Source organism: Panthera leo, chromosome C1 (assembly GCF_018350215.1).
Source record: "Panthera leo isolate Ple1 chromosome C1, P.leo_Ple1_pat1.1, whole genome shotgun sequence".
Taxonomy (NCBI): Eukaryota; Metazoa; Chordata; class Mammalia; order Carnivora; family Felidae; genus Panthera; species Panthera leo.
The window spans coordinates 176499276-176523240 of NC_056686.1; the positions used below are offsets into that span (position 1 = coordinate 176499276).

General features: G+C 37.8%; 1 protein-coding gene across 2 annotated transcripts in view; it reads left to right on the top strand.

Annotated features, from left to right (window-relative positions):
* NAB1 (NGFI-A binding protein 1) overlaps positions 1–23965 on the top strand; it is a 46422-nt gene that overhangs the window by 10519 nt on the left and 11938 nt on the right. For both annotated transcript variants that reach the window (XM_042949477.1, XM_042949478.1), the window contains exons 2-4: positions 185–1022; positions 11044–11177; positions 13657–13708. In XM_042949477.1, the coding sequence (XP_042805411.1) occupies positions 204–1022; positions 11044–11177; positions 13657–13708 (1005 nt within the window). In that variant the 5' untranslated portion in view covers positions 185–203. The remainder of the gene's footprint in view (positions 1–184; positions 1023–11043; positions 11178–13656; positions 13709–23965) is intronic.

Genomic DNA, 23965 nt, shown 5'->3' on the forward strand with positions numbered 1-23965 from the left:
GATTGGTAGGAGAATAAAATGAGAGAACTTATGTAGAGGGGGGATGCTTCCTTAACAGTTGCTATGCAAATGCTCCTTGTCTTTGTTCTTCCCACACTGTATTTGTAAATCCTGTGGTGTTTGAAAAACAGGTTTAAGAATTTTGGAGCAAGTGAGATGAGTATTTCCTCTCTTCTTCTTGCAGGTTAAGACCATCCACAGTAATGGCTGCGGCCTTACCCAGGACCCTGGGGGAGTTGCAGTTGTATAGAATATTACAAAAAGCCAATCTGCTGTCTTACTTTGATGCCTTTATTCAACAAGGTGGTGATGATGTCCAGCAGCTCTGTGAAGCTGGAGAAGAGGAATTCTTGGAAATCATGGCACTCGTGGGCATGGCTAGCAAACCCCTTCATGTCAGAAGGCTACAGAAAGCTTTGAGAGACTGGGTTACAAACCCTGGCCTTTTCAATCAGCCACTGACTTCCCTGCCTGTCAGTAGCATACCCATCTATAAGTTACCAGAGGGATCACCAACGTGGCTGGGGATATCCTGCAGCAGTTACGACAGGAGTAGCAGTGCCCGGGAACCTCACTTAAAAATCCCCAAGTGCGCTGCCACCACTTGTGTGCAGAGTTTGGGACAGGGGAAATCAGATGTGGTGGGGAGCTTAGTGCTGCAGGGTATCGGGGAGTCCAGACTCTGGCAAGGCCACCACGCCACTGAGAGCGAGCACAGCCTCTCTCCGGCAGACCTTGGCTCCCCGGCTTCCCCGAAGGAAAGCAGCGAGGCCCTGGACGCTGCTGCTGCGCTGTCTGTGGCCGAGTGTGTGGAGCGGATGGCCCCCACGCTGCCAAAAAGTGACTTGAATGAAGTGAAAGAGCTGCTAAAAACCAACAAGAAGTTGGCCAAAATGATCGGGCACATCTTTGAGATGAGTGACGATGATCCACACAAAGAGGAGGAAATTCGAAAGTACAGTGCAATATATGGCAGGTTTGACTCCAAGAGAAAGGATGGGAAACATCTCACGCTTCATGAGGTAAAAAGCCCACATTTTTCTTTGTATGTGTGTGGTAGGTTTTGTTCCTTAGAGGTAAGTTGGGTAATATTTTGCAGCGAAGGAGATACACTCCCTGAAAGCAGTGTTAAGAACTTTTAGGTGTTTGCAAAATATGAACTCTTTTATGAAAATAGACCTTGTTTATTGTGTTGGGGTGTTTTTGCGTTGGACTCAAACATGTTGAGCTTTGGAACTACGGTGTAGGGGAAGAATTTAAGCAGGGAAAGCATAAAGTCTGTGCACTTAGAAGGCAGTTTGTATTTTAATGAAGAAATAAAACAGGATTTTAAATACAACCATTTAAAAAGCATTTTTGTAGACATTTTTTAGAAAAAAAATTTGTAAAAAATAGCTGGAACTTAAAAGGAATTTTCAGCTAGCACAGAAAATAAAATTATATTAGATGAACGTTATTATTATAGGTTTGAAAATTGTTTTGGTTTGACATTTGGCATTCGAATTCTCATCATTGTATATTTGTAGCACTCTGTCCAGAAATATCTTCCTTAATTAGAAGAATGCATATATATCTCTTTTGCACGTACTTCCTTTCTCTTCTTGTCCATCTGGTCAGTGCATCATCTTTAAGATTTCACTCAAGCATAAGCTTAAGTCTGTTCTGATATGTTTTCCCACAAGTAGAATGATCTCCCTTTCCGTTTCCATTTTTATCCCTACGTATACTACTGTCATAGTAACTTCGGCACTTCATTGTACTTATTTGAATACTAGTCTGTCCCTCACAGTTTACTTTGGGTTCCTTCAAGGCAGAGGTAATGTCTCATTCATTTTTATATCTTCAGAGTCTAACACACTCAATATGTGCTTAGAAAATAAACGCATTTTCAAGAGTTAAAAAAGGCTATTTTATTGCTGATTTTTTAAATAGCTTTTATCCTGTAAAGATTGAAAAAATGTTCAGTTGAATATAGTATTCCATGTAAGAAACGTTAGATTTTTCTCCTAAGATTTGTACTTTAACACAGAAAAGAATGTATACTTACTGCAAAAATATTCAGTCATTACAAAAGGATGTAAAGTAATTGAATCTGTAAACTTTCAGATAGTTTTCTTTACACATACAAATAAGGGATCATATTTTGCACACTGTTCTCCAAATTCCTTTTTTTTTTTAATTTTCACATTGGTATTCCTTTTTTTTTTTTTTTTTTTTTTAAAGTTTATTTGAGAGAGAGCAAGTGGGGTAGGGGCAGAGAGAGAGGAGACAGAGAATCCCAAAAAGGCTCTGTGCTGCCAGCGTGGAGCCGGATGCAGGGCTTGAACTCAGGAAACTGTGAGATCATGACCTGAGCGGAAACCAAGAGCCGGATGCTTAACCGACTGAGCCACCCAGGTGGCCCTCCAAATTCATTTTTTTTTTTTTTTCCAAAAAACTTAACAGTACACTCACAGTAGAATATACCGTTAGATATCTTTCCAAGTAAGTAAACGTAGAGGTGCCTTTTTAATTTTTGTGTTGCATTATATTCCATAATGTGAATGTGCCATTATTTATTTATCTGAACCATTCACTTGTTGGTGTCATTTAGGTCATTCTATTTTTTCGATACTATGTATGGTGGTACGTGAATATTATACACCTGGTCCTTTACAGACAGACTCATGCATATTTTCTATGGAATAGCTTCCAACATATAAAATTATGGGATCAGAGAATATCTAGATTTAATATTTTAGTAGATACTGCTAAATTGCCTTCTGCAGCTTCTATACTGCCATTACTATATGCAGGTATCCATTTCTCCACACTCTTGCTAATACTACAATTTTCATTCTTTTTAATCTTTGCCAGTCTAACAGATGAAAAATTTTCATTGCTCATATTTACTTTCCTTAGGGAGGATGAGTGTCTTTCTATATGTGTAATGGACATCCAATTTTATGTTCTTATCCTTTGTTTTAATGTTGGGGTTGTTTTTCTTAACCTCTAAAAAATTGATTGGATAGAACTTTTTATATTTTAAGGATATTAACCTTTTGTCTCACGTTGTAAACATTTTCACAGATTATCATTTGTCCTTTGACCTTTCAGACTCATTGCCATACTGAAGTTTGATTTTATGTAGTGTTATTTACTGATCTTGTCCTGTTTGATTTCATTAGTCTAACTCTCTAGTCCTATACCAGTGTAGAGTTACAGTAATTAGTATAGCTAAATAATATATTTTGGTATCTGGAAAGGCAAGTGTTCCTTCAGTAGTCTTGTTGCTTCTGTTTTTTTAGGTAGCCATATGCATTTCTCCTTTCAAATGAAATTTTTAATGCATTTGTTAAATTTCCCAAAATTTTTGTTGGTATTTTTATTAGAAATTCCTTAAAGGTATGGATTCACTTGAGAAAAACTGACATATTTACAATAATGAAAACGCCCATACAATAAGTATAGTGTCTATATTTACATATTCCTCAGTAATTTTATAGTTCTTTATTCACATATCATATAGGTTTTGCACATTTTTTGTTAGGTCAAGTATTGCGTACTATATATATGCATGTTAAATGTTTATTATATATTTAAATTTATTTTGTTTAATACAGGGTATGCAAATGTATAGGATTTAAAAGGGATATAATTGTAAATGAAATTTTTTTCCCCACTTTTTTTTAATTACTATCACTGGCTGATTTTTGTATATTGACCTTGTTTTCAACAATTTCACTACCTCATCTTTTTAAATGCTTTAGATTTGGATGCATAATGGAGCTCAGAAAAGGAAATTGGTTAGTAAAATGTCTTAAAGTAACAGCGAGTCTGTAATTTGATATATGTTGGGCATATCCTTTTGCAATTGTTATACGTATTGTTGCCATACAATAACAGACTCACAAGGATTTAGGAATAGATCCAGAAAATACACTTAGTGTTATAATTCTGATACACTTTGACGTTTTCACTACCTGTGAATTAATAGAGGAGTTGTGGTTGTCATTAGTAGAAAACAAAGAGCAAAACATGTTGGCAGTTTTAGTTTCATGCTTTAATCTAGTTTTTATGTGATTTTTTTAAACATAGCAGATGAAACACAGAATTGAGCCAGTATTATTATCAAAGCAAACGTATGTTAAAGAGATGACTTTAATAAACCAAATCAACCTCACTTTTTTCTTTTAGAAGTCTTAACCTACTTTTAAAAGAGAGAAAATTATTTCACACTTGGTTTTTGCTAAAGGGTTCTTTGCTTCTGTAGATAAATAGGTACAGATGGTATTTAGGTAATGAGATTATCGTGGGTTTCCCAAAATAAGAGAACACTCAAAATGAATGCTAGTAGGCTGAGATGTGGGGGTGGGGGCTTTAGAATATGTGGCTTGTATTTTTGAAACTTAGACCACTTGTTATTTGTAACTCAAGTATGTGAATCTGGTCCAAAATTATAGCTTAGGATAGATGTTTATGAATCAGGATGCTTCCTTCAAACTAGTAACCATTCAACAGCTTGGTGGAAATTATGAAATCTTGAGAGAATTAAAAGAGAAGGTGCTACATTAAGTGTACCATCTAAGTAGGATAATTTCACATCTTCTCACTTGACTGTTTAAAATGAATGAAAGATATTTGAGTTTTTTCTAAATTCCTAAGATTAAAGAACGATACTGGTTTGTCTTCAATTTCCAAATATGGAAATACATTATTTACTGTTAATTCACTGTTCCTGTTTGTGAGTTTTCTTCATATACACGCAGTGGATACTGTTCTTTCAATCTTTCAAGACATAGAGCTGTATGTAGGTCTTTAGTGGATGAAAATCAAGAAGTTATCTACACCTGAAAACATTTTTTCAACTTTCTCAGGTACTAAAAATTCTTTTTTCTTGTATGTATTTTTATATTTGTTTCCAAATGCACTGTACATGGGCAGTAAAGAATTACAGAATTAATCATTGTTATAAACTTTTTTTTTAAGCTAAAGAATCAGCAGTGGTCTTAAGACCTGGTTATATTGATTTAGCATAATTCCCAAAGTTTTGGTATGAAGTTATTTTTTCCAATTCTGATTACTTCTCTTTTTATTTATGATTTCGTACCCATGAACTATTTATATGTTTTTTTATTTCCAAATATGAGGGGTTTCCCTTAATTATTTTTCTAATGATTTTTAACTGAATTACAGTGTGGTCAGAACACAAGGTTTGCATGATGCCAAAGCTTTAAAATTTGTTGAGATTTTAGTTACAGTTCAGTATGTGGTGTTTTTTATGTGCTTCTGTAGCTGTTGGTAGAGCGTTCTGTGTCTGTTTTAACAAGCTTATTAACTTCACTAGACCTTCTAAAGTAGTATTTTATTTTATTTCATTTCATTTCATTTCATTTCATTTCATTTCATTTCATTTCATTTCATTTCATTTCATTTCGGTCTGCTTGCTCTATCAGGAAGACTTTTGTGTGAAAATCACCTACTGTGATTGTGGAGTTGTCTGTTTCTCTTTGTATTTTGCAGTAACTATATCAGTCTTTAATAACACATTTTGCTTTAAAAGCCTATTTTGGGCACACCTGGGTGGCTCAGTTCGTTGAGCATCAGATTTTGTTTCCGGTCATGATCTTGCAGTTTGTGAGTTGTGCCCCACATTGGGGTCTGCGATGACAGCCTGTCAGTGCAGAGACTGCTTCAGATCCTCTGTCCCCGTCTCTCTGCCCTTCCCCTGCTTGCGCTCTGCCAAAAAATAAATATTAAAAAAAAGCCCATTTTGTTTGATATTAATATAAATACATGTGCTTTCTTTTTGTTAGTAATTGCTTTATGTTTTCTGCATCCTTTTACTTTCAGTTTTTCTGAATCCATGTTTTACATACATCTCTTGTAAATACCAATAGTTGGATTTCTTAAAAAAATCGAGTCAAATTTTGTCTTCTCACTGTAATATTTGACCTTTTTACATTTATTATAATGACTAATATTTTGAATTCATTTCCCTTATTTTATATTTCTATCCTGCCTCCCCCTCTTCAGATCTCAGGTTTACTATTTGGAATTAAGTTTCCTTTAGCTTGAGGTACATGTTGTAGAATTTCTTGAAAAAAAATTTTTTTAATGTTTATTTTTGAGAGACAGAGACAGAGTGTGAGCGGGGGAGGGGCAGAGAGAGAGGGAGACACAGAATCCAAAGCAGGCTCCAGGCTCTGAGCTGTCAGCACAGAGCCTGACTCAGGGCTCCAACTCACTAACCACGAGATCATGACCTGAGCTGAAGTCGGAAGCTTAATCGACGGAGCCACCCAGGCGCCCCATATTGTAGAATTTCTTAATGAAAGCCTACTGACCTACCCCAACCACTGGAATATAGCTTAATTTTGCCCTCATTCTTAACTGCTGTTTATTCTGTGTATCAAATTCTATATTGTTATCTTCCCTTAGTAATTGAAGATATACTTCCTTGGCTTTTGGTTTTCATTATTATGTTTGCAAGTCAGTGGTCATCTGACTACTGGCTGCTTTTGAAATCTTCTGTTTGCCTCTCCCTGGTTTTCTTCTCTCCTGATTTCTCAGTTTTTCTTGGTCTTTTCTTTACTGTATTATTCGTGTCATGTTTTCAACTCTTTTTATTTCTTTAAATGAAATCTTTGAGAGCTCATTCTGCTGTCATTTCTGCTGATTATTACTTTTGATGCCTTGTTTCTTTGGATGTTTTATGATTTCTACCATTCATATTTCTTGGAACTGTGGGAATGTTTGGAGGTCTGGGAAGAAAATGGATTCTCTTAGAGGTTATTTGCTTTTGCTTCTACCAGGCACCTGTTCTCTGCGCAATACAACTCTGGGACCCCCTGAAAAAACTTCTCAGCCCACTTAGTGTGAATTAGGGCTAAAAATCATGTGAGGGCTGATTTGGAGTTATGAAATCTCCAGAGAGTATCTTCTGTTTTCTCCCACTCATAGTAACAAGGGTCAAGACAGGTAATTTCCCCAGCACTCTCCTGGGAGTACAGGTGTATTTTTAATTCAGGCTAATAGTGGGTGTGTAGTGCTTTGGGATTTCAGCTTTGTGGAGGAGGGGTCTTAGACGCCTCACCTTTAGTGGATCCTGCGTTTTTCTTCTTCTCTTCCCAGAGAGATGTTCCCACACTTCAGGCCGTGAAGACTGAAACTCAGGGTCATCTGGTTTAGCAACTGTCCTCAATTTACTCCTTTGAGATACTGTCTTCATTCATTTGAGCCTGACTAACCCTTACTGTTGTCTTGCTGGCTTATTGATGCATTTAAGATATTTTTCCCCTCCATTTCATCCAACATTTTTTACTTGTTTCCTTTGAGGGGGCCAGTCATGCCTTCCCTGTACTGGAAAATGAAAGCCTTGAATGCCTTTTGAGCCTCCCTATCACACAGCGTTCTCATGGTATTTTTATGCTAACAATACTCAGTGGAAAGTCAAATCATGTGATTGTTAAAGATTATAATTTTAACTACCAGTAAAGGAAATTTTAAGTGTAGTTATAAATGATAGAAAGCTAACTTCAAGAAATATTTTACATCAAGATTGAATGGAATTTTGGTGTTTTTAGCCACAAAAAGAGGAATTGGAGGAAGTAAACAATTAGAATATTTTATACTTTTAACAAAATTAGACACTTGGAATTTTTAAAAAGCTAGTGTGGTACTGCAGTGACTACTGTATTAGAGTATTTGTATAAGTTTTTGAAATATATCATAATATTTATTGATTTAATTATTAATTAGTATGAAATCTAGAAAACACTGACAGAAAATACATTTTTGACGGGTAACCTTGATGAGTCAGCTTCTTATTATAACTTGGAGTGGGCCATAGTTATTTCTGCAACCTCAGTTTTAATACCAGAGGTCTCCCTAACAGCCTGGAGTGCTCAGTCTACTTTTTTTTATCTTTTAAGCCTGAATTCAAGTAACGAAGGATGTGTTATGTTTGTTTGCTTTTTTGGTTCCTGATAGGATGGTGGAAAGAATACCAAATACTGTTTTCAGTTTATGTTGAAAGGTTATTTTCTCTGGTTGTGCATAAGGTGGTACCTCTAAAGTGTTGTCAACTAAAATATCTTAATGACAGTCAGAAGTTCTCCATACTAATTTAGGGTTATGAATACAGGAAAGACCAGGCTACATAAGAAGGAGCTTGAGAAGGACTTCAAGGTCATTGTAGCTACTACTAAGCCAAAATTGAAGTTAATTTATTTAGGAAATCATTCTTTAAGTATATTTCACTTTTAGCTCCATTAACACTGTGCCTTTCAAAAGCACTTAGGGAAGAAATTGGTCTATTGATGATTCTTTAGGAAGAGGGAAAAGACTGAAAATACATTGCTTCTATTATGCTCTCCTATTCAGTTGTGGATTTAAAATAGGAAGCCTGGGGTTGGGGGGGGAGGGTGTGCCCCAGCGGAGCTCAGTTGGTTGAGCAACCAATTCTTGACTTAGGCACAGGTCCTGATCTCACAGCGGTTTATGAGCTCAAGCCTCGCTTTGGGCTCTGCACTAACAGTGCAGAGCCTGCTTGGGATTCCCTCTCTGCCTCTCCCCTGCTCGCTTACTGGCTCTCTCAAAATAAATAAAGAAACATTAAAAATAAAATAGGATACTTGGGTTTATTATAACATTGTCAGTAGCAAAATTATTTGAGAATAAGCCAGTGTAAATTACAGGTGGAAATCTGGGGAGGAGGATGTAAGGTATGTAATTTATATCATATATTCTTTCTAAAATTTTTTTTTATTTTAATGTTTTTTATTTATTTTTTTTGAGACAGAGAGAGACAAAGCATGAGCAGGGGAGGGGCAGAGAGAGAGCGAGACACAGAATCTGAAGCAGGCTGTAGGCTCTGAGCTGTCAGCACAGAGCCTGACGTGGCGCTCGAACTCACGGACTGTGAGATCATGACCTTAGCTGAAGTCGGACACCTAACCGACTGAGCCACCCAGGCTTCCCTATCGTAACATATTCTAAATGGTTTCAGTACCTAAGTGGAAAAAATAAAGCTGTTAGACTAAATTACAGGAAAACATTTATGTATTATTAGGGTGTGAATGGAATTTCTATGCTTGGCATCCAAGACAAAAATTATAAGGCTGATGATAAACTGAAAAAGGAAAATACCTCTGCACATGAAGAGTTAATGTTCTTAATGCGTAAAGAATTCCTGAAGTCCATAAGAAACAAAATAGTTCAATAGAAGAAACCGGCAACTGCCATGAGCAAGCAGATTTTAAAACAACTTAAAAACATTAAAAAAGGATCAGTTTTATAGTTAAAGAAATGTGAATTATAATCAAATGTCACTGAAAATACATTAAATTGGTAAAGCTTTTAAAATAAAATAACCAGTGTTAGTTAATTCTGAGTAATGGATCTTCATACAATTGTTGCTAGCGTTATGATTTGGAGCAATTTTTCTGGAGAGTAATTTGGTGAAATATATAAGTTTTAAAATGTAATATGTTTTGTGGCCTTACGAGTTTATTCATAGGAATTTATTCCAAGAAAATAATTGAATATGTGTGCAGAGATATACAATTAAGAATGTTCTTTGCAGCTTTCTTTGTAGTACATGAAAAACTGGGGAGTTTAATGTTCAGAGTGAGGTTGATTTAAATAATATATTACTCTTAACTATAATGGAATATTTCTAGTTAGTAAAAATGAGATCATAAAGAATACTTAAATTCATTTATCAGTTTACATGCCAGGTGCTGATGTAAAACAAACCACCTTTCTGCCTTAATACGTGATGTACAAAAATGTAGCGTACTAGAGAAAAGGCAATTGCAAATCTATATTCACGTGTATGTTTATATGTTCACAGATAGTAGACTATATACATGAAAATGTTAGTAGATGGAAGGTGTGCATTCTGCATTTATTTTCTTCTTTTGCTTCTATTTTTGAAAATTTAAATGCAGAAGATTTTTATGAATAAAGTGGGATGCCTGGGTAGGGAGAAAGTAAATGCCTGCCTTTTTATGAAAGGAAACCAAGAACTAAGAACAACTTTGTGCCACGTGTGTCTCCTCATTTATCTCTTGTTAAAATCCCTTGAGGTAGTTCCCGTTTTGATTATCCTGTTTTTGCCTCTGAGAAAACTGAGGCTCTGAGAAGATTTTACATGCCCAAAGTCCTACAGATGCTAAGTGATGGAGCAAGACTCCTCTCAGATCTGTCTGCCATCAAATCCCATTCTCATCTTGCCATCAGTCATGTGTGGAACCAGCATGTTTCTTGCTTTTTAAAAAAGTGTGATATACCTCTTCGCAGTTCCCTCCATCAATTTAAGTTGGTAAAAATATGTGAAAAAAACTTTTTCTGATTTATGAAAAAATTAATAGGTTTTGAATTCAAAGGTAACATTTGCTACTTTAAATTTCATTACAGAATGTTTTGTCAGGTGGCAACTCTGTATTGGCATTATTTAATACTTTGATGAAAAAGTAGAATTCGATGAATTTTAGAGAATTACTGACTCTAAGACAGTGATTTTCCTTTTTGGCCCTAATTTGCGATAACTCTGGTACTAAGTGATTTGATAAATATTTAACTCCAGTCATCTAATTTTTATTCCTTTCTAAGAATTTTCATATCCGTTCACTTTGAAAAATGTGTCAGACCACGTATACTCATTTTTAATTAGGGGAATGTTATCACCAAATCATATCCTATCCCCTGGCTTTTCATAAAAATGAGATACAGAACATTTTTTACTTTTTATTTTTATTTTATTTTGCTTACTTTCTATAAATTCTCATACCTAAACAAAAGTATTTTAAGCATATAAATACCTAAAACCAAGATGGCTATTTTGATTAATTTGAGTCCTGAGAGATGGTAGATGATGTGATTTTCTTGTGAAATTAGACATTAGGACTAATAAGGAATAAAGAAAGGCCCATCCTGATTTTTATAAATTACGATCTCATTATATAATGACCTCACATTTTTATATCCTTAAGTGAAGCATTTTTCACACTGGTGAAATGAGGGTGTTTATAACTTTTAAACTTGGTTTTGGATCCACAGCTCACTGTTAATGAAGCGGCTGCTCAGCTCTGTGTGAAGGATAACGCCCTGCTGACGAGAAGAGATGAACTGTTTGCCCTGGCTAGGCAGATTTCTCGAGAAGTCACCTACAAATATACCTACAGAACCACCAAGTAAGTGTCTAACTAATTGGCAATATTTTTACATTGCTTTATGGGAGTAGGACATTTTTCCAGACATTGCTAAAGTGGTTTTTCTTGTTTTGTTGAAATCCTCTTTTGTCTTTCTTTTGAAAGACAGTTCCCTAGTATCACAACATTGTTCTGGTAGTGGTTTTAGATGTTCTTCGCACACAGATGCTTTGATTTTGAGTGTGAGGATGGGATTTAGTCAGTCAGCATGTGTAGGCTTTTTTGTATACTCACTTACCATATGAACTTGTTGAACTCTCTGAGGAAGCACAGGGGTTCCTTTTGCTGCAGGGTGTTTGCAAGCTAATGAGATTAGCAGAATAGATAAAAAAGACTCCATTGATGAGTATTTAAGGGAAAATTGAAAGATACCAGATGATGTGGAATATGGACATGTAAAATATGGAAGTGCAATATGGAATATTTGAAATAAACTTAATTGTTGAAAAGCAGTGTGGTTTTAAAATTTGATATAAATATCTTATTCCTCTTATCTCATCCTCACTTAAACCCTAAGCAAAATGGTGTAGTACCATTTTGATTGTATTCTTCGGTTCCACATGGACCCTAACTTCTCGTTCACCATCAGTTGTGTGTGCGACTGCTTCTCTGAGGAGATGCTGATGACCACTGGCATTGGAGTAATTGAATGTGTATTCAGAAACCACATCCTGAGCACCCTCCCCGGCCCTAATAAATCACAGTTTCTGGATGGAACCTTGGAATCCACATTTTCACAAGTATCTCAGATTATTCTGGTGCCTGCTCCAGATTGAAAAACCACTGTTGTAGGCATTTGCTGTCATTGTCATGATTTCCCCCTAACTCCTAGCAGCCTCATTTGCTACCCTGCCTAAAGAAAGATCCCACATGTTTACAAACTGACACAAAGTAAAATTCTGCAGACTGAATGAACAAGCTAATCAAGAGCTGATTCAGTGATATATTTATTTTTTTCACTGTATTCTACAAAATTTCTGACTGCTTAATTTAATTTTTTTAATGTTTATTTATTTTTGAGAGAGAGACTGAGCACGAGTGGGGGGAGGAGCAGAGAGAGAGAGGGAGACACAGAATCCAAAGGAGGCTCCAGGCTCTGAGCTGTCAGCACAGAGCCCGACTGAACCCATGAACCTCAAGATCATGGCCTGAGCCGAAGTCGGATGCTTAACTGACTGAGCCACCCAGGCGCCTCTCTGACTGCTTTATTTAAATGATTTGCTTTAATCAGAGTAATACATATACAGGATTTAGGGAGTCATGCAGTACACAGGGCTTATGATGAAACTCAGCAGTTTCTCTGCTCCACGCCTTCCCCCTTCTGAGTACCACATCACATCCTAGAGGCAGCTGCTTTCAACAGTTTTTAGCTATTTCTTGTAGTATGTACATTTATATATTTTTTTTAAGTTAAATATATTTTTAAGTATATAAGACTCTTACATCATGTAAAAGTCAAAACTATGTGAATATGTAATATAAAAAAGTTGCACTCTGGTTCCTGTCTTTTTACCCTCTTCCTCTCCTCAGTGTGTAAATGGTTTTATTAGGTTTTTTTTCAGCTTTCTAGTGTATGTTTATGCACTTGCAAACAAATATAAATATATTTTCTCATTTTTACCTTTTTTCCAAAAAACAATAGGCAGCATATATTTACATTATTCTATATCTTGCTTTTAACGTATCTTGGAGATCTTGTCGTGTTAGTACGTACAGATCTAGAATTATTTTTTGCATCTGCATGGTATTGCATTGCGTGGATATACCATGATTTATTTAACCAGTCCCCTATTGATGGATACTGGAGTTATTTCTAGTCTTTTATCATTATAAATAGCACCATAATAGATAACATCATACGTATTTTGTTGGTTCTGAGATATACTTTTTTTTTTTACTTTTTAACGTCTTTATTTTGAGGGATAACTTAGAATTGATGGCTTATTGTAGTTTAAGTGGCCATAGTATTTCATATATTTGTAGGTACCTTTGGGAGATTTCCCAGAAGAGGGATCTGTAGGTCAAGGGAAAATGCCTCTGTAGTTTCAATAGATAGACAAAATGTATTTTAATCTTATGTAGCCTTAAGCATTCATCTTAAAGAGCCACTGGTCATTTTATCCTGAAGTGTTTCTACTGATTCATAAAAGGATATCATGCAGTGTAAACCTCCTTGATTTTTTTTTTTTCCTTTTTCATTTTGTGATCATTACATATTTATTAAGTAATTTCTTTGTGGGTAGTTCTTAGGTAGTGGCCTTTTAAAGTGTATAAGTGTGTCTGCATATTTTTCTAATTTTATTTAGGAGTGATAAAAAGTCTCTTCTTTATTATGTCCATGTTCACTATGAATCTCTTATTTCCAGTGTAAAGGTTCCAGTGGTATATGTTTTGGTGGAAGTTTATAGATTGAGATGTCTTCAGGATAAAATTTTTTACCTTCTCAAGTTTTTCTCTTCAGGTCAAAATGTGGAGAAAGAGATGAATTATCTCCAAAGAGAATTAAAGTGGAGGTAAGATTATGCATTATATATTTTCATGCTAATAATGTTTATTTACTAATTCAAACCAAAAAAAAAGGATATTCCATGAACAAGTGAAAAATGTGAATTTTGGAATCTTTAAAACAATACAGAATTTTGTTGCTTTGAAGTATCTAATTTGAACTAGGAAACTGAAGAAATTCTTAGAAAACAATGATGAGATTGATGTCCAGTCATTTTATTACAGCTTGATATGTCGGTGGGTGTTGCTTATAGATTTAAAACTCTCCTGGTTACATGATTTCTTTCTTTTTTTTTTTTTTTAACTTTATCTATCTATCTATCTATCTATCTATCTATTTTTTTGAGAGAAAGAGAGATCACAAGCAGGGGAGGGGCAGAGAGAAGGAGAGACAGAATCCAAACCAGTCTCTGCACCATCAGCACAGAGCTCATTGTGGGGCTCGAAGTCACAAACTGTGAGATCATGACCTGAGCCACAATCAAGAGTCGGACACTTAACCCACTGAACCACCCAGGGGCTCCAAATGATTTCTTTTATAATCTTATTTACATCATTTAGTCATCTTATCAAATACGTTTAGAGGAGCCAAGGTTTATTTATATTAACAATCTGAGAGAAATGACAATTTAGTAGCTGCAAGTAATGGAGACTTGCCTATAATTAAGCCTCTTAGAGGATTGTGGTTGAGGCTGTCCCTTCAGATTTTAGGCTTGCAAGAGGTAAGGTGGGAGTTGAGCAAGAAAAACGTGCTTTTGTTAGGGCTGTCAGAACTATAGAATGGTTTCAAAACCACTGTCCCTTAATTTGGAATAAATACTTTTTAAAGGCCAGTCTGAAGCAGAGTAGAAATTTGAAGTCAGAGAGCTCCTTCCTTTTTTTCTTGGGCAGGGGATTGACAAGGGGGGGGAGGGGGGGTCATTAATTCTCTTAGCCATCCATTATTTAATTTCAAGTTCAAACAAATAAACTATGTTTGACTATCCTAAATTGTCTCATTATTTTAACTAAGCATCTGTTTGGACTATTCTTTCAGCCATACCAAAGCCACAGTTATCTTTTAAAAACATAAATCCTGGGGCACCTGGGTGGCTCGGTTGAGCATCCAACTTTGGCTAGGATCATGATCTCATGGTTAGTGAGTTCGACCCCCACATCAGGTTCACTGCTGACAGTGTAGAGACTGCTTCCGATCCTCTGTCCCCCTCTCCCCTGCTTGTGCTCTGTCAAAAATAAAAAAATAATAAAAAAAAAAACAAACAATTACAAAAGAAAAAAAGGAAGAAAGAAAGAAACAAACATAAATCCCTTCCTTGCTTAAATCTTTCCAGGGCTTTCTACCGTACCTAGAATAAAATCTACACTTTTTCCTGAGGCATCTAAGATCCTCTATGATCTGACTCTAACTTTGTATCTCTGGCCTCATCTGCTACCACACTTCCCCATTCTTACTGTGTCCCAGCTACACTGACCCACTTTCTGTTGCTGGAACATGCCAAACTCATTTGTGCCTCATCACTCACTGTTCCCCTACCTAGATCTTTAGCTCTTCACCTGGCTTTAGCTCATAGCTGAGAATTTGCTCTGACATAGCTGCTTCCCTTTCTAAAAGGGCACCTTTACCTCAAAATCACATTTAGGCTCATTTTCCTGGTTTGTTTGTTTTCATAGCACTTACTGGTACATGAAACTATTATGTATTTATTTTTATTGTCAGTCTTCCCCATTAGATGAGAGTACAGCTCTTATCTGTCCACTACTTTATACTCAGATTTTATAATAGTGCCTTGCACTTAATAGGCACTTAATAAAATCTGTTAGATGAAATAATGAATGGCCATGGTTAAGCATCTTTGATTTCTTAAAAACTTTAGCCTAAAGCATTGGTTCTTAAAGAAGGGAAGAATTTAAAACGTTGTGCTTATATTTGTAATCAACCTCTTATTAGGTCTTGAGTAATGTTTAAGATGGGTTAGCTTCAGATACTATGCAAAAAAAAACTTGAAATGATCCAAAAGGCCATTAGAAGATAATCTAACTAGTGAAATAGTTTTATCCTGTTGCATCCCAAGATAATGAGAGAGAATCCCTGTAGATTTGGTGACTCTGCCACTGAGAGGGAAGGCAGGTAAACACAGAGACTGCTAAGAAGGCACGTGCCATCAGAGAGAGGATTTAGAGGAAAAGGTATAAAACCTACCCAGTGACTGGGAAAGGTAGTCAGCTGCTAGGCTAGAAGTTCTGACCACCTTCCTCTCCCACTGTTGGCCCTGACTCAGGACCTGTTGTGATCCTGACTCAGGCTGTTCTCACATTTAAGCCCCAGTTTCCCTCATTGTCTGTCTGCAGAGATCACTGTTGAACATTGAAAGTTTGAGATCACGATGGGGCGCCTGGGTGGCTCAGTCGGTTGGGCGGCCGACTTCAGCTCAGGTCATGATCTCGTGGTCCGTGAGTTCGAGCCCCGCGTCGGGCTCTGTGCTGACAGCTCAGAGCCTGGAGCCTGTTTCGGATTCTGTGTCTCCCTCTCTCTGACCCTCCCCCATTCATGCTCTGTCTCTCTCTATCTCAAAAATAAATAAACGCTAAAAAAAATTTAAAAAAAAAAAAGAAAGTTTGAGATCACAAATCTCATGGACTGTTTGATCTGTAATTTTTTTCTTGTTAGGCTGTATTGATAAATCTTTCTGACCTTCTCAGTGGCTCTTATCTGAAATTTAAGCAAAATATTTTTTGTATCCAGTCACAATGTTTTGAGTTTCATTTTAGTAGTTCAGAGCATTAGGTTATAGCATTAGATGTGACCCTTCTATTCCTTTAAATATGTTGCACTATAGATAATTGAATGATAGTTCTGTATGGTTAGTTTATTGTTTTACTAGTGTTCATAAAGCCATTTGAAGGGTTCTGGATTTAGAATTAAGATAATCAGCATTTTATTTTTCTGTGAATAACAGTTCTAACCTCTCCCAAATAAGATACATGACTAGTCAACTGCAGGCTACTTTATTTTTTAATGTTTATTCTTGAGAGAGAGAGAGAGAGAGACAGACAGACAGACAGACAGAGCATAAGCGGGGGAGGGGCAGAGCGAGAGAGGGACACAGAATCTGAAGCAGGCTCCAGGCTCTGAGCTGTCAGCACAGAGCCTGACACGAGGCTCGAACCCATGAACCGTGAGATCATGACCTCAGCTGAGGTTGAATGTTAAATGCTCTTACAGACCACTCTTGATGTTTCCCAGAAAGAAATAGGGACTTTAACTTTGAATTTAGGGCAGTTTACTTTTTTTTGTTGGTTTGTTTTTAATTTTGTTTTGTTTTTGCTTAGTTTTTTAAAAGCACTCCTGTGGTGCAGGGTGACAGTATCTCTTCAGAGTGTGTGAGTGTGTGTGTTATGCATGTGTGTACCTACACCTGTATCCACTGTAATCCTTTGCAAGATATACAGTATTGGCATAAGTCCTTGTCCAAATTCTTTTGTGTACTGTAATTCAGATTTGAGATAGTGGAGCTATTCATTGGTTCTGGAAGCTGGTACTGAGCTAGTTAGTATTGTATAGGTTTGTTACTCCCTTAAGACTTTTCATCAAGTATTAGTGCTTTGTCTAGATCTACTTTCTATGTGGCTACTGCGAAGGGGAGAGTTTCTGGCATGAGGAGAAATTAAGGGAGGCTCTGTTGAGTAGATAACTGTTTGAGCTGGTTTATTTTATTTTTAAAAAAAAAATTTTAATCTTTATTTATTTCTGAGAAAGAGAGAGAGTGTGAGCGGGGGAGGAACAGAGAGAGAGGGAGACACAGAATCCAAAGCAGGCTCCGGGCTCCGAGCTATCAGCACAGGGCCTGATGCGGGGTTTGAACCCATGAACCGCGAGTTCATGACCTGAAGTTGGACACTCAACCAACCAACTGAGCCACCCAGGGCTGGGTTTTAAAATAAGGGTAGGATTTCAGAAGGTAAAGATGTGGGGTGGAGGGTAGAAGGGCATCACAAAGGTAGTCTATCTAGCATGGGCAAAGACACGGAGGAGAAAATCCTGTGCATTTTTAGAGAACAGTGAGAACAGTTTGTTCAGAATATATGACTGACACCAAGGACTTCATAAGTACAACTAGAAAGATTTTAGAATTCTTTTAACATAGTGTTTCTTATTTCATTTGAATTACTAATTCTCTATTAAAAGAATATACTATAAAGATAACCTTAGCACATTGTAAATGACAGCAGATTACTAATTACTAGGTCCATATGAATGAGAATTTTGTCTTTAATTTTCATGTTTCTGAAATCCTTGACAGTAACTAATTGGCATACATGCCAAGTTGCTGACTTCTTTTCATTTTAAAAAGATAATTAAGAAAAAAAATTTTAAGTTTATTTATTTTTCTTGAGAGAGAGGGAGAAGAGTGCATGAGCAAGGGAGGGGCAGAGAGAGGAAGAGAGAATCCCAAGCAGGTTCTGCACTGTCAGCACAGAGCCTGCCTGCCCAACACAGGGCTTAAAGTAAGGATCCTTGAGACCATGACCTGAGCCAAAACCAAGAGTTGGACGTTTACCCAACTGAGCTACCCAGACACCCCTTAAAAAAGATAATTTTTATAATGAACAAAAAGAAATGTAATGTCAGTAGATAAAATAGAAATGACATCACAAATAGACACGTAAGGGAAAGAAAAAATTTCTTGCGTGCCATTATCAGTGCATTAGGATAAACTAACGAAACTAAATGAAAGTGTTTTCTTGTTGCTGAATTATGTAATTTCCTGAACTGTTTGTGAAGGATTGGCTAGAAGTTTTAAAATCCTTGTCTGATATTTTTCCTCTTATTATGTAGTGAGTTGTTCCCTTTTAAAGATTTTTTTTAATATAAAATTTATTGTCAAATTGGTTTCCATACAACACCCAGTGCTCATCCCAACCGGTGCCCTCCTCAGTGCCCATCACCCACCCTCACCTCCCTCCCACCCGAAAGATATTTTGTAATGGTAGTTTTGAGAGTGTGAGCCAGTGCGAGTGGGGAAGGGTCAGAGAGAGAGAGAGAAAGGGAATCCCAAGCAGGCTTCTTGCTGGCAGGATGGAGCCCGGCTCTGGGTTCTATCTCAGGAACTGGGAGATCCTGACCCGAGCTGAAATCGAGTCAGACTTGCAACAGACTGAGCCACCCAAGCACCCCAGTTGTTCCCCTTGAAGGATAGTTAGCTATTTATTTGATTGTTTTTGTTTAATACAGGATACATATTATAGTAAAGTACTCAGCATAATCTGTTGTCCTTAAGTAGCACTCCTTTCTACAGGGAAAGTTTGACATTAAAAAACCTAGAGATTTTAGGGGCGCCTGAGTGGCTCAGTTAGTTGAGCCTCTGACTCTTGATTTCAGCTCAGGTCATGATCCCAGGGTCATGGCATGGAGCCCCGGGTCAGGCCACCCCACACTGAGTGTGGAGCCTGCTTAAGATTCTCTCTCTCCTTCTGTCCCTCTACCCCACTTGCATGTTCTCTCAAATAAAATTAAAAAAACAAAACAACATAAAGATGTTGAACTTTCTTTCTGTAATTCCTAGAATAATGAAGTGGACACAGAGGAAAAGCTTGCTAGCTTGGGGAGGCCTTAGGGTAACTCAGTGGAGCCTCTAGGGAAGGCACCTCTTCAACCCTGTAGGTTAGTAAGCAAGGCTTGGGAATATTTCTCCTGTCAAGGCTAGATGAATAACTTGTCCACCTGGAATACAACCCTTGGTGTAAATCCACTTTCAGCTAAAATAAAAATGAATTTTGTTTATTCTTTCCTTTTTTATCAGAAACCCCAAACCTAAGCTCTGGGACACTTGGAAAAATAACTGCTTTTTCCTGAATGTATTGTATGCCTGTCCCTGCTAGGCATTTGAAATTCATGATCACAAACCTTCCTGTCTCTCATTATATGGAGGCTTTATGATTTCTGTGTATAGCCAAGGAGACACCCGTGAAGTCTCAGGAGCTTGCTCAAGTTGCCACATTGCTATCTAGTGGCAGAGCCAGGGCTCCTAATCTAGGTCTGACTCCTAAACTGCAAAGCAGAACTACCTTCCTGGGTGCTCATGAACCTTGGCTATAAAAACACTGTTAGAATTATACCTTTTCTCCTGCTAGTCTGGTATGAAAAGCCAAGCGTGTATAGCAACTGAAGTCTTTGAAGAAAGGGGAAAGGGTGGCAGTTACCATTTTCTGTTTCAAGGAAGCTTATCCGAACAATTAAGTTTTGAGTAGAAAATTTAACAACATAAATTACAAAATGTATTTAAATATAAGACGTTACCATTTGTTAAACTAAATGCTTAGCATGAGGAAAAGCACTGTCTTTGGAAGGAGGTTAAACCGAGTAAATCAAGAAAAATTAGCTTGATTTACTTATACTGTACCTAGGACAGTGTGTTTAAGACAGCTTGACAACTAAAGGGGGTGAAAAACCAACAGCCAAAGTCCCTGGCACTCATATCTTTCCCTCATTTTTAAAAAATATTAATTAGGGGCGCCTGGGTGGCTCAGTCGGTTAGGTGTCCGACTTTGGCTCAGGTCATGATCTCACAGTTCATGGGTTCGAGCCCGCGTCGGGCTCTGGGCTGACAGCTCAGGGCCTGGAGCCTGCCTTGGATTCTGTGTCTCCCCGTCTCTCTACCCCTCCCCTGCTCACACTGTGTCTCTCTCTCAAAATAAAGATTAAAAAAAAAATTTTTTTTTTAATATTAATTAAAATAGATTTGAGTTGATAGCCTTTCTTTTTCATTAAGAACATAACATGTTCTCAGAACAAACCCTGTCATTACCTTCAGTGTCGTAAGTAGTGTCTTGGAAGAGAGGAAGGATATGGTGGTTACTGTTCCAATCTCATCTGTAAGTTTTCTTCGTTCACTGACATTGCTGGAAACTAGGGAGAGAGATGGGAGGTGACAGCATTCTTGATCCTGTGTGGGCTGGGAGTGCCAAGCAATCAGAGATAACTGCATGAAAGAAATGCAGTTTGTTAATAGAGTCCAGAAAGTCAGAGAATTGGGGTTTTGAAGAAGAAAGACTTAGAGGAAACATCTGCTAGCAGTTCCAGGGGGGTGGGGGTGGGAGAGGGAGGCAGGGGGAGGGAAGAGGGTCAGAACATCCACCTACGCTGTTACTAAGCTATTGAGAGAAAGCTGGTCTAATTTGATGTAGACTCTTCCCCTCTGGATCAGAAAAACAGAAGCATTACAATCTGCTATTCATATAGAAAGTGTGAGTAGAAAAAAAAAAGGAAAATGCACGTGTGAGGCTGAGAACATCTGTTGGAACAAGTCATTTTAAAGACAGCTAAGCAGTGGCTTTAAAGCTTGCCGGTATTTGGTGGGAAAGTTGAGGAGGAATGGGGGTGGAGACCAATGGGATGAGAGTAATTAGGTCACGAACAGCATCCCACCCTGTGTCTTTTATTTTCTCAGTGCTCAGAATCAGAGTCTCACCAGTAAGGGAACACTGTGATTAATGGCAGCAGCCAAGAATATGACATGAAGATAAATTGCTCATAGCGTGGTACAGCTGGTTCTTGGGAAAAAAGCTTGAGAGACATATAACAAAAGTCCTGCACCAAACATAATATGAAAGACACCAGTTTCTTGGGAATGTTCTCACTTTTATTTCTAAGCCACATATTTTGGGTACCTGAAACCTAGATCATGTAGTGATAGCTCCTCAGTCCTGTATTTTTCCGTTAAGAACTATCAAAGACTGTGGGAGAAAATCAGAATGACTAATGTCTTCATTACAGAGACAGACCACTCATTACTTGGATATTGTTTATTGCTTATTGCATGTTTTTACTTCTCTTTATTAATGAAGGAGCAGTGTCCATTTCCCAAAAACTTGCGCACGCATGTAGAGTTTGAAGTTACCCCTTCCAGCTTTTCCAAATTCTCATGGTTGAATAATCCTGACAGTGATGCCACTGTATGTTTGTATAGCAATGTGGGCTTTTCCAAGAGTCACTGTTTGCATTACTTCATGGAATCCCCACAAATCTCCACTGGCCAGATAAAGCAGATGGTTTAAATCTCCATTGAACAATAATGAAGTTAACTTTCCTACCTGGGATCACACATCTAGTTCTTAACATAAGAAGACTAGATAGATCACTCTTTCTTCTGTGAGTTCCTTTAAAAATACCGGAATATTGGAGATTCTGGCCTGGGCACCCCCCACCCAGGGCTTGTTGAGAAGCTGGAATTCTCTAGTGTAGTTATCCAACCTGACTCTTGCCCCAAGTTCACAACTCCGTGAACCTGCCTTGCAAACTTACCTACACAGAGGTCTCCAGAGGGTAAGATGTAGCCTGTCCCCTACTGAATTCATCAACCTTCTGCTCCCTCCCAAGCCTCCTTCTTGGTGCTGAATTCATTATTTTAGAGAATGTTACCACCAAACTCCTGGTTGCCAAAGCCGTATCTTAGGAATTCGTGTGTTTCTCTGTTGTAAGGCCACTATTCTCTGTCTTGGTCACAGCCTTCTAACCAGTCTCCCTACCACCATCCTTGCCCCCTCAGTACATTGCCCCCATCACATTCAGATTGGACTTTCAGAAACACAGATTGGGTTCATTTTCTCCCTGAGAGCTATGTTTCTCCCTGAGCTATGTTAAATAGTCTCCAGCCTCTCAAGTGTGCCCTCCTGTTCTTTTTGCCTCCAGGCTTTTATATAAGCTGCTCTCTTTCCCTAGAGCCTTCTCTTCTTTCAAGTCTCAGCCTAGATGTCATGCCTTCTGGGAAGCCTTCCCTGACGGCGTCTGTGCTCGGGATCTCTTCGTCCTTGCCTTCTCTAGACTGTTTGCTAGAAGGGCAGGAGGCATGGAGTCCAGGCATCGAGTACTGAGTCTAGAACCTATTATGCAAACAAGAGATTTTGTATGAATGAACAAACAAGTATTTCCAGATTTCCACTGTTCTTTCCACTAGAACAGTTCCCTACCAGTATGGTCAATATTGTCCTGCTGGTTTTAGTGTTAAAAACCCAAGATGTCTAGTATGTAAGTAATCTCTGAGCTGCTTATGCTATAGCATAGAAATGCAGTAAGTCACTTAACAGCGTGTTCTCTATTTTACTGTGGTTAAATCCAGTAGCTTTTAAAGGGAACTTAATAAATATCAGTAGCAGACATTTGTTGGGTAATATCTGTGTGCCAAACATTGTGCTAAGTGTTCTTTATCAATTTTTGCTTCTTTAAAATGGTTCTAGGGGCACCTGGGTGGCTCAGTCGGTTAAGCATCCGACTTCAGCTCAGGTCATGATCTCATGGTCCTTGAGTTCGAGCCCCGCGTCAGGCTCTGTGCTGACAGCTCAGAGCCTGGAGCCTGTTTCAGATTCTGTGTCTCCCTCTCTCTGTGCCCCTCCCCTGTTCATGCTCTGTCTCTCTGCGTCAAAAATAAATAAACGTTAAAAAAAAAATGGTTCTAAAGTTAGCAGAGTAGACACAGAAAGATGAAATGGTCTGTCCAGTATCACAGCAAATAAGTAGTACAATTGGATTTGGAACTCAGTATAAATCAGAGGGTTAAACCCGTTCAGCTTATGAAAATCCAAGAGATGTGCCTCTGTTTATTGTTAGGAGTTTCATTAAGTATGTAAGTCTAGGACTTTATCGTTTGAGCACGGGCTTTGAAGCCAATGTCCGTAGCTGTAAAATGAGAGAAACCCAGGGTTGTTTGTGGTGGGGATTAAATGAGATAATATATGTAAAATGATAGTTGGGAATTGGTGGTACATGGTAGTCACCTGGAAAATGATAGCTTCTCTTTTCCAAGTCTTCTACTACCTTACCTTGTTGAACTTCAGAACTTAAAGGAGAGATTGCTAAACAGAAAGTTAGATTTTTAGGTCTAAATTAAGTTCTGAGAGAAACACTGAATGACTAAAAAAGTGTACTTTTGATTTAGACTTAGATTATATACACTTGCATAAAGTTCATTCTGGCTCCGTTAATGATTTTCCATACATTCTTCTGAGCCAAGGGTCTTTGGTCTTGTAGGGGCCTAGACAGGAAGCTTTTTTCAATACTAAAAAAATTCTAGGGTGCCTGGGTGGCTCGTCGGTTAAGCATCCTACTCTTGATTTTGGCTCAAGTCATGGTCTCACAGCTGTGAGATCGAGCCCCACATTGGGCTCCATGCAGAGTGTGGAGCCTGCTTGGCATTCCCTCTCTGTCTCTGTCTGTCTGTCTGTCTGTCTCTCTCTCTCTCTCTCTCTACCTGGGCCCCTGCCCTGCTCAC